General features: G+C 46.2%; 1 protein-coding gene across 2 annotated transcripts in view; it reads left to right on the top strand.

Annotated features, from left to right (window-relative positions):
• Window positions 1–17,724, top strand: part of Arid1b (AT-rich interaction domain 1B) — a 318,541-nt gene that overhangs the window by 26,076 nt on the left and 274,741 nt on the right. For both annotated transcript variants that reach the window (XM_051206127.1, XM_051206126.1), the window contains exon 2: window positions 15,804–15,998. In XM_051206127.1, coding sequence (XP_051062084.1) covers window positions 15,804–15,998 — 195 coding nt within the window. The remainder of the gene's footprint in view (window positions 1–15,803; window positions 15,999–17,724) is intronic.

Raw genomic sequence — 17,724 nt, 5'->3', positions numbered from 1 at the left:
GCTCTCCAAAACTAAAGAACTTTCTTCCATTTGCATGTCACATATGCAAATAAAATAAACACGGGATTGCCTGTTAATGAGGATCTATTCATTAGCTGTGTAAACTTGTCTGGCTCTAAAATATAAAGGACTACCCCTTGTCCTCATTTGCTCGAGTTTTCACTTGATGAAAGGGAAAAAAACTTTAAAAAGATTATATTTTTAGAAGGACTAAAATCCGCGATTAGAAACAGAATTAAGGATTTTTATTTCATTGGGAAAAACACTTCAAAGTTTTCGCATCTGAGCATGTCTTATCTCTCAGCGAAGTTAACCAGAGTCCTGTGGCCCTGCAGATTCAGATGATCACTGTTAGAGATTTTTATCTGCATGTCTGTTTCTCCCAAGTGATTCATTTTCACTCCAGTGACCTGTCTGAGAAGTGTTGCGCTCCTTATCTGGGGTCTCATTGCCTTAGTGCAGCCTTAGTGCCTTAGTGTCCCTGCAGGTGGGGTTTGTGGAGCTCTGGGGACTGTTTCCTGCTGGCAGACCATCACCAGCTTCAGGTGAGGGAGCAGGCAGCTTGTGTGCTCCTCCTGGAGTCTTCTGGCCTGCGCTTCCCATGCTCTGAGCAAGGCTGTCATTCTGCACACACGATACTGTTGGTCTGATACTCCATCGAGCTTGGAAACCGGTCCTAAATTCCGCTGTCTCTTGTAATGACAGCTCAGCCCCGGTTTGCCTTTGAGATCTAGATGAAGCTGTCCCTGGAGGGTTCTTCCACCATTGTTATCTTTTCATACGATAACCTGATTCAGTCGGAAGCAAATTTGTAACCATGTACGCGTAAAGGAAGCAATTTAATAAACAGGGTTTGAGAGGAACCTAATAAGAATTGTAAAATGACCCCAATGAACTGTGAGGTTAGCTGAAATTTCTAGGTGAGTCTGGGCAAATCATTGCCACCCCTGCCAAGGACATACAAAGATTGGCCTTTTACTAAGGAAAGGGAAGGAGTGACTTTTGTTTCTTAAGCTTGTGGGTTTATTAAACAGTGGCTCACAGGTAGCCATGTCCAAGTCATCTGAAGGAAAATAGGCAAGGATCTTGTGTGCTGCGGTGTGGTCTCCCAAGTGAAGGCCAAGTCCTGGGCAAGTCTGGCAGTTTGTTATGTGGTCAGGTAGCACAGAAAGAGAGATACCCCCCCCCCAAGCTGCCACTCTAAAGGGGAGCAGGATGGCAGAGTGCTGGCTGTCAAGACTGGCGGGCTGTGACTTAAAGACCTGTGGCAGCTTCGGCGGGAAATACAGGCAGTGATAAATAAGCATTTGTTTACCTCCATGTCTGCAGTCCTGTGTGCACTGACAGACAGCTACCGATAGTCTGGACCACTTACTTCAATCCCCATATATTGTCATTGTCTTTATTCCTGGGGTTTGGCTTGCAATTCAGGTTGACCTTAATTGTCACATTCTGGTGACACATACCCTGCTAGACTCTGCAGCTTACGGAGGCGCCGCCGGGTGCAGCGTGTTTGGCCTTCTCTCCAGCCCTGCTGCTCAGCTGCAAGTGTGTTCATGCGCACAACGCTCTCTGGCACAGAGTGGGGCCTGCTTTCCTTGGCCATTGCAAGAGGGCTCCTCTTTTCCTCGGCCTCTGCTGTCCTTGAAGGTCTGTGAGCCCCAGAGAGGTGTTCCCTCATACAGTGGTTTGTGGATACTCTAGACAGGGGGGGCCATTGTAGAACCAAGGTCTTAGTAGATGGAGTTTGCTCGGAGATAGGGGAAGCAGAGTCACACACAGCAGCTTCTGAGACACGAAAGCATTCCGGCCCTGCCAGCAGTGCTGGTATTTTGGGCAGCAGTAGGTCCTGTGTGGAGGGTGGTCACCTACAGGTGTGACCCATTTGAATTCAGGAGTCTGGAGCAGCTGTGTGTGTTGTTTCCCTGACAAGTGGGTTGGCTTCCTGTGGCTCTATGGAAATTCAGCTTAAGAGAACCCCTTACTTTCTCAGGGTGTCAGTGGAGTGGGGTTCAGGCTCTGCGGAGCCCTCTGGAGCTCCTGGGCTGCAGTCCAGGGACTGTCCGGGCTGTGTTCTGTGTAGGACCGAGGAGGGAGCATTTTACAGCTGCGTTCCTTGAGGCTGTAGACTTCATAGCAGTTTGCCTCTTCATTGCCCCAATTGAGGGAGAGTCACTATGGCAGGGGCTTTCTGTTCAAAAATCTCACCTGGTTAGGTCAGGCCAAGCTAGGATGCTCTTTCAGGACCCAGAGTCAACTACTTGGGACTTGAACGCCACCTGCAAAATCCATTCGAATTAGCAGTGTTTTCTGGGTTGATGCAGTGCAGGACTTAATGGGAGGGAATTACACAAAACTGTAGCTACAAGGAGGCATAACTCTCAGGGATCTCCTTTAAAATCCTGCCCACTATATAGGTGGAGTGTTCAGAGGCGTACGGTGGAGTAGTTTGTGCTAGTCTGTTCACGTTCCATTAATAAATACCACAGGCTGGGTACCACTCAAGTAGGAGTCCTGGGCCATGGCATCTAAGGGACAGGTGGCAGGGCAGGTATTTTCCTTCTGAGCCTGTGAGAGGTGGCCTCCCTCCCTCCCTCCCTCCCAATTTATTATTTTTATTTTATGGCTTTGGTGTTTTTCTGGCATGTTTGTCTGTGTGAGGGGTTCAGATCCTCTAGAACTAGAGTTACAGCCAGTTGTGAAGAGCCATGTGGGTGCTGGGAATTGAACCTGGGTCCTCTAGAGGAGCAGGAGCAGCCATTGGTCTTAACCACCGAGGCATCTCTCCAGCCTGGGGTTTTTCCTTAACTTGTTAACTGAGTTGGAGGACTTACCCTGAATGTGGGTGGCCAGTTTTCACTCACGGTGCATGTGTTTGGGTTTCTCTCTGCTCTTGACTGTGGGTGTGATAGAACCACTTGTTCAGAGTCCCTGTCTGACCCTCCCACAACGGTGGCCTGGCACCTGGGACTGGCAGCCAAGCAAACCCTTCTTGCTTAGTTAGGCCACCGTCAGGTGTGTTGTCACATCAACAGACATGAAGCCAGCACGTGTTTACCTTTTGGAACTTCTGCTCTCAACAGTTTGACTTAGACTTCTGCTAGTGGTAAGTGTTGTGAGGGTGCTGTGTCTCCAGCCTCTTGACGTGCACAGTAGATTTCTCTGTCTTCCCTTAAGACCCCGACTGTGTACCCAGAGGTTTGCATGGATGTCTTTGGCTTTGTGAAGCCTGTTGTTTAATGGATCAGTGTGTGAGTTTGGGGACAGGCATCCATCCCACCTCTCTTTGGAAGCCTTTTGAAGACATTACTGATGTGTAGGGTGTCCTTGAGGGGAGCCACGTCAGCATTGTGAAGCAGTGTTAAGTGGGAGGGGGTAACGTGGACAGGGAGGTCAGCAGGACCACCCTCCAGCCCACCGTGTGGTGTGCAGACGTCACTGACCATGGGTTTGTCATGTTGGCATGCAGCATGCTGGTGGGTCTGATGTACCAATTAGCTCCCTTCACCAAGCCAGCAAATTAAATACTTGGTTTCAAGGTAATAGAATGGTTTTGTAAGGGGATCTTTGTTTCTTAAAGGAATTTTGAGGACATACATAGGGATTAAAATTCAATGTGGGAAGGGAAGGTAAAGTTCATTAGGGCCCCATTCATCAGGAGCCCTTTGAAAGAGGCCTTGTGTGCAATTGGATTGTGTCCAAAGGGTATCGTTCCCACTATACTTTGGACGTTATTTTATGCCTTTGAAAGTATCTTGGCTTAGTTTGGTGAGCCCGCTTCTATGGACTGCTGGAGACAAAGAACATGCTAGTGAGTTTGAAGGACAAGAATGGGGGTGTGCCTCCAAGATTTAAGGGTTTGGGGGAAGCTGGACATTCTTTTTGAAAATGCAAATTAACGGTAAAGAGAAAAGTGCAGCCTTGGGCTGGATTTACACTTAAACTGGTACAGTCTTGGTATGGTTATATGGATAATATGTTCTCAGTTTTTTTTTTTTTTTTTTTTTTAGAATGACAATTAGTTTAAATCCCTTCCTACTTGTTCTATATTTCAGTGGTTAATTTTTACACTAAGATATTTTTGAAATTATTTTGTTCTGTATGTCCATGTGTGCAAGTGGCCATGTGTGCATGTGTGTGGGTGACAGTGTGTATAAGTGACTATGTGTATAGGTCAGAGGATTACTTTCAGGAGTGAGTTTTGGGGGTTAAACTCACGTTATCAGACTTACACAGCAAGAACTTTTACCTGATGAGCCTTCTTATTGATCCCCTAAAATATTTTATGTCCTAATCTTTGCTAATTGATTATGATGCCAGGCTTTTAGTTGAAGATTCATCAATTATTACTGATAGCAAGAAATTTAATAACAAACTGAGTATCCAGCAGATACTCAGATGTTTTTGAAGATGAACGATGTGTGTTTGTGTGTGCTTGGAAGGATAGGTTTTGGCATCTTGGGAAGTTTCTAGAATTCTAACAGCAGAGGTTGATACTGCTGTGAATCCATTTGGTGGGTCGTGTGACACCCTGTGTCTTTCTTCTGGCCTAGGGATAATGTGCCTTCTCTGGTTTTCTTTCTTTATTGCCCTTTCCCCTTATCCGTTTTTAAAATAGCAGTGCTTTTCATACTGTCAGAATTTCATGTTGTGACACCCTACTCAGCCTTTATGACAGTAGGGTAATGACAGCAACTGCCTCCTGAGAATCAATCAGGCAATTAATTTTGTAAATGAAATGCTGATTATACAAAGCTTCACACGAGAGGCCCAGTGATTAAAATCAATTTAACAAATTGTTTCAGGTGGGACTTGATTAATAATTTGCCATAAATGCTGAGGATATATGACCAGTGTACCTGCTGCTCTCACTGTGCCAAGTTTCCAGGTGGCCTTGTGTCCAAATCCAGGTAGATAGGTGAGTCAGGCTTCACAGTCCCCATGCTTTGGTTGTGTGTCCCGTCCTCACCAATAGTGAAATGGAATACACAGTTACACTTTTGTATTATTATAGCTCACATTTTCATGTGTTCTGCTTAAAAAAATAGTTGGCGAGCCGGAGAGACAACTCAGCAATCTGCTCTTCCGGAGGACCCGGGTTAGATTCCCAGCACCTACATGATGGCTCACAACTGGCTGTAACTTCAGTCTTAGGGCATCTGTCGCCATCTTCTGGCCTCCAGGGGCACCAGGCACGCATGTCTTATGTAGACACAAATGCAGGCAAAATATCTGTACAATTAAAAAAGAAAAGATAAGAGTTGCCCCAGTGGGCCTGCGTTCAAACAGGTCTTTTTTCCACATGGGGTGCTTCAGATTTTGATGGTGATGTGTGTGATGAATCTTTAAGAGCGGCAGGTGCTTTATAGGCGTTTTTCATTCTTAATTACAGTAACAGCAATCAGCAGAGCTTGGGAAATGTTTTAAGACTATTGGAAAGAGTGACATTATGGCAGGGAAATAAAACACGCCTGTTTGGAGCATTGTAATTTGAATCCAGAAGTCACGCTTGGAATAGGAGACAGCTGGTTGCCTTCCTCACATCCATATACCAAACATTTATTAAGAGCCAAGCATTTATTAAGAGCCTGTCATGAGTCAGGCTCCGTTATCAGGTGTCATAGCTGTCATTACTCAAAATCGACACCTTTAGCCAGGTTGTAAAGGCATTGGAAGGGGATGGCTGGGAGAGAGGTAAAGGTTGACTTGTCCTTGGATGTCATATATAAATCGACTCGAAGCAGTATACTAGTTGTGTCCAAAGTTCACTCTGGGGAGGATTAGAATGAAGAGCAAACGTTTCCGGTCTCAAGGAGCTCGGCCTCTGATGAAAGTGGCAGATAAACAGTTGCAGTGCTTGGAATAAATATTTAGTGCCTGTTAAGTGGGAGCGTTGTGAATGGTGGGACCCTGGGAAGGCAGGGTGTTTTCTGCAGTGCTACTCGGCAGGGTTTGCCAGAACTGCCCCGTTTTACCGGGTGGCCAGGGGAGTGCTGGGGAAAGGCTTTCTAGACAGGTGTGTGGGGCATGGCTGCGCAGGGATGGTGTGTGTGCAGGAGGGCTGGGTAAGACTTGAATGGTGGTAGAACTTACTTGTTGAGGTGGGTCTTGTCTCAAGGTGTCAAACCTTCAAGAGACTTTACCGACTGGTCGAATGAATGGAAAGGAGACGCACCATTGACCACTGTTCGTAGTCTTTAATACCCTGCAGCCGGAGGGCCAGGCAGGGTGGAGGAGTAGTTGTAGAATGTCAGAACAGCAAGGGCACACTGCTTCTCCCTAGTCCTCTCCTCTTGCCTGTGAGGAGTGGGCAGCTGCAGGACCGAGGGTCTTCAACATGGGTTAATGCCCACATCCCCGGCCGTGTGCTCATCGCTGTGACCCGCTGTGCTAGACTCTCAGACTGATAGTTATTGTTAGTGTGTTGACTTTTCAAACCAGGCAACTGAAAGTTCAGACCAGTGAGTGTGTTTGGTGTCTAGGCTATTTAGCCTGCTTGTTCTGCTGCGGAAAGCAGGATAGAGCGGGAGAGGTAAGCCCCAGGAAGGGCCCCTGTCCTGGCTCAGCCCGCTGTCTACCATGGCAGCTGCTGAACTGCTGGCTCGTTGTCTCCAAGTTGATCCCAGAAGCCTCCTCTCCCGTCCGTTCACCTGCACCTTTGGAATGCATGCTGAGTTTATAAAGACACTTGTTTCCCTGTGGCTGGTCCTTTCTCCTCCACACACATGCAGAAATAAAACTTTACAAGGAGAGGCAAGCCTGGAATGGCAGGGGGCTGGCATGTTTTACGGGCATATATGTCTGTCTGTACATCATAAGAATGCCTCGGGAGGCCACAGGGTCCCCTGAACCTGGAGTTACAGGCAGTTGTGAGCTGTTACGTGGCCACTGGGAATCAAATCTGGGTCCTCTGCAAGAGTGCACCTCTCCAGCCCCTCTGTCCTTTTGTAAAATACAGTATCTGTCTGTGTGTTGGTCTCGGGAGCGTTTATCCTGCTACCCACGTTGCATAGGAGTCACTGTAAGGTCCCGTTGGCTCTGATAAAGCACATACTTGGGCATGTCTCTGGAAGCAACCTGTGTGTCACCATGGAGTGTGGTTTCATCCAGAAGCAGGTGTTGGTTGACAGTTTTAGCTCATTAGCATTTTTATGCCGCAGTTTTAAAGTTGCTAAATTTAACAACCGGGGAAGTAGCGCTGGATGGATAGCTCAGTGGAAGGGGGCTTGCCATCACGAGCAAGCAAGGCCCTGTTAACCTACCACCCCCAGCCAGTTAAATCGCTCAAGAGAGATTGGAGGGCAGCGTTGAGACCACGAGGGAAGTCTAGCTTCTGTCCTCAGGTGTGGTTGTGAAGTAGCTATGCAGGCGTCTTTCCCGACAAATGACAGTGGCATTCCCTTTGAAAGATGGGGAAATCGTGGCTCGGCTCTTGAATAACTTATCCCTCATTTTGGAGCCAGGCCTCTCTGATGACAGACTCTTGCACTAGAGACGATGTGTGCAGAGTGCAGTTCATGGGGCCTTAAGGGACTCCTGTGGGGACTGTCCTCTGTGCCATGGTGGCAGAGTAAAGGGTTCCCGCACATTTCAGACCACTGAGATCCTGTTTCAGAATTGTAGCGCTCTGTAACGATGCCACTCAAATCCTATGCTATGAGAAGCCCGCTTGTTATACGTGAGTATTTGAAACACACCTACGCCTATCCTGAAAGAATTTTACAGCAAGAGTGGCAGTGTTGATAGCATGTGAGAGACTCAGTTGCGATGTGTGGAGGTCAGTGGTGGCTTTTCAGCTACAGGGGGTGGGGCTGAGGTTTGACACATCCACACACTTTCCTTTCGTGACCTTTGTCTGTATTTATATGGTCCATGCCACCATGCTATTGCTCTCTGTAAGTAAGAGCCTGCGGGGAGGGGGGGGGCTCTCTGCTCAAGTACAGTCTGAGCACTGGTGCCTGTGTGGCCAGGGTTGGAAACAGTGAGAGCTTTAGAGTTTCCTCTAAAGGAGGGGCAAGACGAGGGACAATGGAAGAATGTTTCAGTATTATTTTGATACTCCATTTAGACCAATTTACCCTTTAGTAGACCCTCTCTCTCTCTCTCCCTCCCTCTCTCTGATGGTTGACAATATAAAAGTCTGGTTTAGTTAGACTACAATACACTCACCGAATTGATTTATAAGCCGCTGGACTTTTGGGGATTAAACTAAGTTTTTACCGACTTAGAAAAATCAGACCAAAGCTGGCGAACTAAAACTTTTTCTTTTTGAACTTGTGTAGTGCCACCATGACAGCCACCACCAACGCTTTGGTTTGTCAACCTCGCCATCTGTACCCTTAGGGACAGACTAGGCAGGACGTAAGTCATCAGACAGTAAGAGTCACAGGAGACTTTGTCACCTGTGGGAACATCCTGAGGGATCAGCATAGGGTAGTTGGAAGGCAGCCTGCTGCGGCTGCTGCTCAGGAAAGCTCTTTAAGGAGGAGACAGTGGAGTTGAGTTCTGTAGAACATTCCTCTTGGTGGAAGGAGTAGCTTGTTTGAAGACCTTGGTGGGGAAATATGTGTAGTCCCAGAGTTCCAGGCGACCATTGTGAAGGGTTGGGGTAGTTGAAGCCAAGGTATGTGTGATCTTCAGGGATGTGAAGGTTTGTCTGAAAAGGCTTATTGGTCATTGCAACCCCTGCGCTGTGGTTGGAACCCTGCTGATAACAGGCCGTGTCACACTGATAAGCCTTGCCTTTCCTGGTCCATAGGGCTTTTGGTGTCAGGCATTGTGCTATGGGCTGGGGCAAATCAGATAAAACTTTCACCCTTAGTCAGTCATCTGCTGGTGAGACAGGAAAGAAAATCATTGTCTGGTTGTGGTCTAGTTCACTGATTTCTTAAGAAGAAACGAGTTTTAGGCAGCTCCTAGTGTGAGATAAAACTTGCAGTATCTTATTTAATCCCCAGCAACACTGAGAGAGAATGTGAGGCTCTATCCTTAAAGATAGCACTTAAACCAGTGTGACTGACAGGGAACGCGTGCAGGCTTCACACCCAGGTGTGTCTGACTCTGTGTCCTTTCCTGTACATCCTTTGCCTCTGTTTCTGAACACTGAACTGTTTTGTGTAAGTGAAGGCGGAGATGATTGGCAGGTGGGCCTTGCTTACAGGCATTTTAGGTAAAGCAAGGAGGGTTGTGGGTACTCCAGCTCCCACTAGGACCCAGAGGAGTATTTTCCTTCTCTTGAATATTAGTGATATGGCTATAAAGACAGAATGAAGCACATTGCTCTCACCGTCGGCCGGTGTAAAGCTGGGAAACGTAGCTGGATGTTAGAGGTCCTCACAGAAGCCTCTGGGTTAGGAACAGAGACCAGAAATACACAGAAGATGAACAGATGCACAGACTTCCGCCACACAGCTCACCGGTCCGATAGAGTCCGCTGTCAGATGTTACTTGGGACAAGTGGTGTTTAGTTAGTCACAGATAAGGGATGGCTGTGGAGAGAGCAGAAACGTTATAGAGTACATTAGTGGCTGTGTACGCTGTGGAAAAAAGCGAGTGCCGACCTTACCGTGCTAGCTTTTGTGTTAGAGAACTGGCTAGAGCCGTCTCAGATAATCTCAGATAATCTCCTAAAGGTATGAAGACAAACTGTCCTGTAGGAAGGAACCTGCAGAGCAACACTTCCTGGTGTCAAACCCCTGGGGGTGGTTCCCATTGCTGACTGCTTAACCAGGATGACTATGGAAATGAATGCTTGTTGTCATTGAGGGTGTCTGGGAAGGCTTTGGATGAGTTCCCAAGAGGGTGGCTCTATGAACTCCCAACTCTGTAAAATTCGGGACATACTTGTTTATTTCTTTACTTTTTAATTAAATGACTGGCTAGCAACTTACTCTGTATCTCAGGTTGGCTTTTAACACTCTCTCTGTCTCTCTCACTCATGCATACACATACCACAAGGAAGGAGGGAGGGGAGGGGAGAGAGAGAGAGAGAGAGAGAGAGAGAGAGAGAGAGAGAGAGAGAGAGAGAGAGAGAGAGACTGAGACCTGCCTGTTTGTGCCTCTCCAGTACTGGGGCTAAATGTGTATGCCAGCCACTAGAATTCTTACTTCTACTACCCTCAGACTGAAAAGAGAGTGAGCTCCTGTCTCCTCCCACCTACATTCCTCTCTCCGCCCAGTCATCTTACTTTCTGTCTTTCTGTACAGACCTCCAGACATCAGTGGCTAGCCCTGCCCTCTGATCATCAGGCCAGCTTTATTTGTACAAATAAGATATTACCGCATTTCCCCCCTTTTGTCTAAAAATAAAAAATTATAACTAATGTAAGAAAAACTACATACAGTAAGTACAATAAATATATACAGTATATACAGGCAATAAATAATCAACAATGTCTAGTCCATTAATAATTGGCAAATTCATAGAAAATACTGCATATCTAGCCTATCTTGGTGAGTCCAAAAGTTTGTACATGATTCACTTTCTCTTCTAACTTGCATTACATCAAAACTGTCTTTTTATGTCTCTCAACTTTACACACTTTACATGTCTTTAGTGAGTTTCTTTTCTAAATCTGGTAACAATGAAAACTATAACTGTAAAGTCTTATACTCCATCAGAGACCTGGAGAAGGAAATAATATTACTTGAGTAAGCAGGAAGTGCAAGCAAGTGACTTCCAAAAAATGTGAGAAATGACAGAAACATCTGGCTGCCTGGACGCTCACCTAAGTTTCCTCTGCAGCACTGGGGCATCCATCTTCAGCTCACAGGCCTAGCGTATCTGACAGACTTTTCTGTGAAGCAGGATGCTCTGAAGGGCTGTGGCTGTCCTGCCTTGTCTTGTCAAAGTTCGGCAGTCTCTTCTTACGTATCCTGTCCAGTTCGGAAGGCATACTGTCTGTCAGCAGTTGAGGCAAGAACACGTTCTTGCCCAGTGGCTAACTTCTGCCAAAAAGAAAAACTCCATGGGGAGTTTCTTTGATGCCCATCATCTCCTCTGAAGTAGATTGGAGCTACCAGAAGCAGATGTGTCACACTGTAATAAAAAAGAAAAGAACATATATTATTAAAACCTCTTAAAGGCCATATTCTGCAGATATCTAAAGTGCTTGAAGGTAACCCGTCTATCTGAAATATGTGTTTGGCCTTGAAAACACCTAATATGACTACAAGTTCAATTGTAATAAGTGACAAATCGATAACTTGTGCTTTCTTATTATCCTAAATAGTTGATAATAATAACTTTTAAGGGCTAAAAATGTGCATGACATTGTTAAATGAGTTGCATAGGTACCATACCTTGAACAAGATTAGAAATGTATGTACAGTATGTTCTAGCAAATAATCTCATTTTTTATCAATATAAAAAAAAATCCAAACCAGTGTAAAATACTTAAAACTAGTAGTTGCTCCTTTGGTTTAAAAGTAGAGTCAATAATCCACCTTTTAATTCTATTTCTGTACCCGCCCTTTTTTTCTTTTCAGAGTAGACTTCAATAATCTATCCTTACATTCTATCTTATCTATGTCTCCTTTTATTTCCCAAACAAGAACTCTGAGTCTAATCTCCTCTATTTAACTTTTTTCCTGACCATTACCAATAACAACTTGTAACCAACCTCCCTAAACAATGACAAATATCCATGACCTGTTGAATGACATAGTCTTAAATTTACTTCTTGCTAATTTTGGGTAAATTATCAAGTCCTGGGAGAGGTAGCTGTATCATTTGTTGTCTGTTCGATGTGTAGTGGCAAAGTGTAGGGCCTGTCTCAAATCCTGGCTAGCGTAGTCTGTACGACTGCATCATCTCAGCTAGTCACCTCGAAATTGTCCTGAGCAGTTTGTGGTCCAAAGCCGGTCTTTAGGTTTTCCAGCTTAGTGGTATTGTCACAGTTCTGGTGGAATCGTCTTCGTGGGCCCCTTCATCCTTTGGAGACTTCAAAGGTCACCATCCGGCGCGGTCATGGTTCACTGAAGAAAATGTAAACATTTTAAATGTCATATGCAGCAGATCTCACAGAGGTAAAAGGATCAGCATTTGTTATGTACATCAAAAACTTAAGTCCTAGTTACCTGATAGAGACCCAAATCCAAAATCATGTACAGGAAGCTGGATGAATCCTTTTTCTAGAATTAATTAGCACTCTATATGACCATTGATTTCATGACAAGAGTTAGAAGTATTAGCCACCTTAACCTACTCAACTTCCCAGCTCAAAAGGGACCGAGCTCCTGTCTCCTCCTGCTTTGTCACTTCCTCTCTCCACCAGCCATATCACTTCCTGTCTGTCTGTACAGACCTCCAGACCTCTATGGTTAACTAGTGGCTAGCTCTGCCCTCTGCTCTTCAGGCAAGCGTTATTTGTACAAACAAGGTATCAGCACAGAGGAATTTCAAGAAAGTCCTAACAAGTAATACAATCCAGTTTGGCAATGGTTGTGTCTCCCGGGACTGAAACTCGTGTGCAGCATTGTGGAATGCTCGTGGAGAGGGAAAACGTGCTCAGTGAGGTGCTGGAGGGCCTTTGGCTGTGGATGGTGCCTGGCGTAGCATACATTTTGTGTGAGAAATGAAGATGGTCGTACTAGAAGTATTCGAACAGGACAAATGGTAACATGATTTAGGGGTATACGTGCACACGAGGACTAACCTAGCTTTTAGTTTTTATAGGAAAAGTCTGGGTTTTGGTTGGCGTTCTGGTTGCTTTATAAAACTGGAAGTAGAAGGAGCTGGGGAGAAAGAAGTTGAGGTAGTTCATTCCGTGTCTTAATGTTCAAATCAGCAAGTTCACAGAGGGAGGGACTGGATTGTGGACGAGTGCATAATAATAGGATGTAAGGAGAGAGGGTACAATTAGATAATATGCGCTCTATGACTAGTTATGAGCCTTCGTACTTAAAGTCTCATGATCGATCTGATGCCTTCGAGGTGGGATTATCTGTAGTTCACATTCTTGATTTTCAGGAGTCTCAGGTTAAGCTATCGTTTTTGATTCGAGTGCAAATTAACTGCGTTTAAAATAGGATTGAGTTGCTGAGACAGATATTATAAAATAGTGTTTAGTCACTGGTCGGGCGGGTGCTGCCCTGGAATAGCACCCCAGTGCAGGCATTCTGTACATCTTACCAGTTTTAAACTGCATAGTGGCTTTCACTAGCCCATTGGGTTGGACGTTATGTAGAGCGAGGTGAGTAGACCCCTCCTGTGTTTGTGCTGTCTAAGCGAATGCGGACACAGGTCCTCTGCAGGACGGTACTGCTGGATCGCTGTTTGCAGCCTCTCTGTGGGCCACCATTCCCTAGCTGGTTTAGAAATTACCAGCTCAACCTTGATTTTTCACACTGCCAAAGAAAGTCTTGCTTTATCGTTGGAAAGAAAATCTGGAGAAAAATTACACCCTACTTTCACAAGTGTGCGCTGTAATGTAAATATTCAGAGGAAATGCTTAGTTCTAGAATTTGGTGTTACCGCAGTCATGCAAGTGCATGTGTTTGTGAGGCAGGCTGGGGTTATGGGAGAGCAATGTATTGAGTAAAACCATATGCTCTTGTTCATTTTCGGTTAGTTTAGCTTCAAAGTTCTTGGTCGGTGAAAGTAATAGAGTTTAAATCCCCAAACCTGTGAATTTTCATAGGTGGTGTGACCCAGGGGGTACACCCATTTCCTCTCTGCTCCCTATAGTGGTCCATCCATGCAGGATCTGTACCCACAGATGTGTTTCACTGTGCGTGCGTGTGTGCGTGCGTGTGTGTGTGTGTGTGTGTGTGTGTGTGTGTCTGAGGCCGTGTGTTTCCCAAGGTTCCTTTCTTTTCTCCTGCCATCGAGGCAGTGTGTCAGCTGCCTGCATCCCCCCCCCCCATCCTTGTCCTAGGATCGTGATGTCTTTAGCCACCCTCCCCACGAAATCTTACCCACCACCATCATGACTGCTGGATTCTGTGCCTTCACTCCCTCACTGCTGAAATCATGTCAGTGCACACACACTCTGGCGTGACACTCTTTGCCAGGCTCAGCAGGTACCCGTCCTAGCCAAATGTTGGGACAGGCTTCCCACCTTCCTTGTGTGGCCTGCGGGCCTCAGTTGGCGGGCTGCTGGGTTGCCCCTGAAGGGCCTTCCCTGCAATGACAGCATGTTCCCTGGAGTTCTGACGACACTTTCACACACTTTTGCTTTCTTTGTGGTCCATATTTTTTTCCTTTCTCCTAAATGGTGAGGCTCTCTTAATTTATTGTTCCACCCCTCGTTCTCCCGTCCCGCCTCCCCCTGGTTGTATAGTCTCTGTGTCCAGCTGCCTTTACACTCTCCATCCTCTGCCTCAGCCTCCCAGGCTGAGAGTACAGGCCATGGGCCACTCTACCTGGATCATGTCAATGGGCATTACTTGCTAATGCATCCTGTATTTATTGAGCATTTACTTTGTACCACTTGCGAAAGTTACCTTTCGTGTCAAGTGTCAACATCGCTGTGGGTTCCAAGTTGTGTCCCCATTGCATATTCCTTAAACTGTGCCACCACCCTCTTCCATAACTTCCTAGACTCCAGTGTGTGTGTGTGTGTGTGTGTGTGTGTGTGTGTGTGTGTGTGTCCCCGTCCGTCCATCCGTCTGGCCTTGCATCCTGTCATCACTGCTGTTCATCCATCACAGGACCTCTGTCTCACCTGCCCAGTGTGGCGGGTGGCCCTGTTTTCAGCCACCTCTTGAGAGAGCGGTCCTAACAGGTGGCTTTGATGACAGGCTTCTATAAAAGCACCCAGAGGGTCATCGGAAGAGCCAACCTGAGATGACCTGTCAGGCTTTGGCTCACACTGTGGCCTCAGGCTCCTTCAGCAAATCTGCAGCCACCTGCCTCATATACCAGTAGATTCCAAGTCCCCAGGCACCGCAGGCAGCTTAGCTTCTGAATTGCAGGTTAGCTTCTGAATCCTCGCCCTGAGTGGATTCCCATTTAGTCTGCAGTTCTTTCTGAGAGTCCTCACATACCTAACAGCCCTGTGTGTTCGGGAGCCTGGCACATAGTACGTTTTAGGAGGAAGGTCTGTTTGTGAATGTTGTGGGCCTTGTGGCCTCTGGTGAGGGGCTTCCCTTCATAACTGTGCTACTGTGGCAGGCCAGGTTGTGAAGGCCATGCTTGAGGCTCTGCTCCTACCTCTCTGGCCTTGGCCCTGAGGCTCAAGGACTGACTCACCAGACCAAAAATAAAATTCGCAGTTAGCTTTGAACTTGTGTTTGTAAGGTGTTTAACTGGCTTGTGACTCATAGTCTGAGGCTATTGCTCACTAATTATCTTTGGGAATTTGTATCTGAGAGCGTTTTGGTTTGCACTATCAGGAATTCTTTTTATCGTAGTGAATCCTCGGACACTCAGGCTCCCTCAGGATTTGTAGACTTAGCTCTAAAATGCCATTTTTCTATGCTACTTTGAATCAGAAGTGTTGATAATCATCTTTGCCCCTATTAGAAATCATATTGTTTTCTCTATGCATTTTAGGATTCTAGATACTTAGGGTGTAAACTTTTTCTTGATATTGTTTATTGCAGATCTTAATTTTAAAATCATCTCTGAAAGTTAGTCAAAACAAAAACCAAAAAGTCTTTTTTCCTGCAATGTTCTGGATTTTTATTTTTTGGAATTGTGGTCTTTAATCTGAAAATTTGGGTAGTTATTATATATATATGTATGTATGTATGTATATATATATACACACACACACATATATATATATATTAAAATACAAAGGCTGCCTTTGTTGTAAGTAATAGCTAATAAACTCACTTCTTGGTTTATTTCCTTGCAGGGTAGTCCAATGGATCCGATGGTGATGAAGAGGCCTCAGTTGTACGGGATGGGCACTCACCCCCACTCCCAGCCACAGCAGAGCAGTCCGTACCCAGGAGGCTCCTACGGCCCCCCAGGCGCACAGCGATACCCCCTCAGCATGCAGGGCCGAGCTCCGGGGGCCCTGGGAGGCATGCAGTACCCACAGCAGCAAGTAAGTGTGAACTTTGCTCCGCCTTCCTGGGCTGTGTTTTTCTTTTGTTAAGGATGAACAGCTGGACTATTCTCACTTTTGTTTCTTTTCTTAAAAAAAAGAAAAAAATGGAAATTGATCTTGCAACAAAGTAGGCAAAGCTCTGCATGGTTGGCAGAAGGCGGTCTTGCAGTTCCCGGTGACCTTGACTTCCTCGCTTCCCTTGAGATTGAACTCCTCAGATGGGGAGTTGATGCCCAGCTGTGAGAAGACTTGGATGGTGGATTTTCCAGTCATTTAAAGTGTTGTTTGAGTTAGTCTGACTGTGTTAGCCCAGGCTGCCCCCAGTGCTGCATTGCAGGTGTTGCCGCCTGCCTGGGTTGGCATCAGTTGCCTGGGTTAGGCTATTTCTGTGGAGTGCTCTAGAAAAGGTTTCTGTGTTTCATGTGTGATTTTGGTTAGTTGTCTTGGATCCCATCTTTACGCCCCTTCGCCCCTTCAGAGTCAAGTGTTGTTAACCGTACATGGCTGTACATCTTCTAGCAACAGCAGCTCAGGGGCTTCGGGGTTCTTAGAGTTTGCTTGGGCCTTGCAAAGGACACAATTGGACCCAAGTTTGCCACAGCATGCCCAGCATGTCCAGGGAGGGCGAGGCTACTGGGGACGTGTGTTGTATGGCATCCAGACTGGGGCCATGGCAGCCATTACAGCCCTTCCACCCAGGAAATTCCTCTCTGCATTTCACCAACGCTCTACCGCGTGGCAGCAAGTCCACAGAACCTTTGTTCACTGACGTGGATGAGAAGAGCAGTTGACTGCATTTCATGCGATGCTGACCTGTGGTTGAGTGTGGTCGGCCCTCATCTTGCAGTTATAGGGAAAGATGGAGTTAGGTCTGTCAGCCCTTCAGTCCTAGCGTGATCCCTTTCACTCGGCAATATCGAAAAACAACTCTGAGTGCAAGGATCAGCTTGCTTCCTTCCGTTACCCCAGGTTACCCTTTGCTTCCTGTTACCCCAGGTTACCCTTTCCTCTGCCAGGCTTTACTTTTCCCCAGAGTTGAAGTACTGATTTTGACGAATAAGAAATTGATAGCTCTCAGCGGTCCCCACCAAGAACCTTTGCACTGTTAGAGTTCCTTCCTCCCTGAAGGATGAGGCCCCATGCAGCAGGGAGCCCAAGGTCTCCTGGCCCTTGCAGTCCATTTGGTGGGTGAGCAGTGCTGTCTGCTACGGAAGGAAAGAGACTGAGGCATTCCTGGGAAGCTGGAGAGTCCTCTTTTCCTGAGTTCAAGTCTTGTTAGTTTTAGACTTTGGCCTAGTTTGAGCTAGGGTGAGAGCCAAATACAGACAGTCTGTGAAGAATGGTTACCAAGGAAATATCTGTATATTAGTCTCTTCCTCACATGTGTGGGTCGAAAAATAGGTCTGTGCTAAAATACAGTCTTAATTTTCTTCTTGGTTTTATGTAACTCCCATGATCGTTACATACCTTCAGAATCTGATAACTCTTAGATTTACTTGAAAGGACAAATTGCTGAATGCCCATGAAGTATTACAGCAAATGCTTTCTGGGTAATGTTTATTTATTTATTTTTGTTTTTGTTTTTGTTTTTCTGTGTAACAGCCCTGGTTGCCCTGGAACTTGTTCTGTACACCAGGTTGGCCTTTAGCTCAGAGATCTGCATGCCTCTGCAGTGCTGTGATTTAAAGGCGTGTGGTTACATACGTGTCACAGCATGTGTGTA

Source organism: Phodopus roborovskii, unplaced genomic scaffold (genome assembly GCF_943737965.1).
Source record: "Phodopus roborovskii unplaced genomic scaffold, PHOROB, whole genome shotgun sequence".
NCBI classification, from domain to species: Eukaryota; Metazoa; Chordata; class Mammalia; order Rodentia; family Cricetidae; genus Phodopus; species Phodopus roborovskii.
This window is presented reverse-complemented; position numbering and strand designations above follow the sequence as displayed.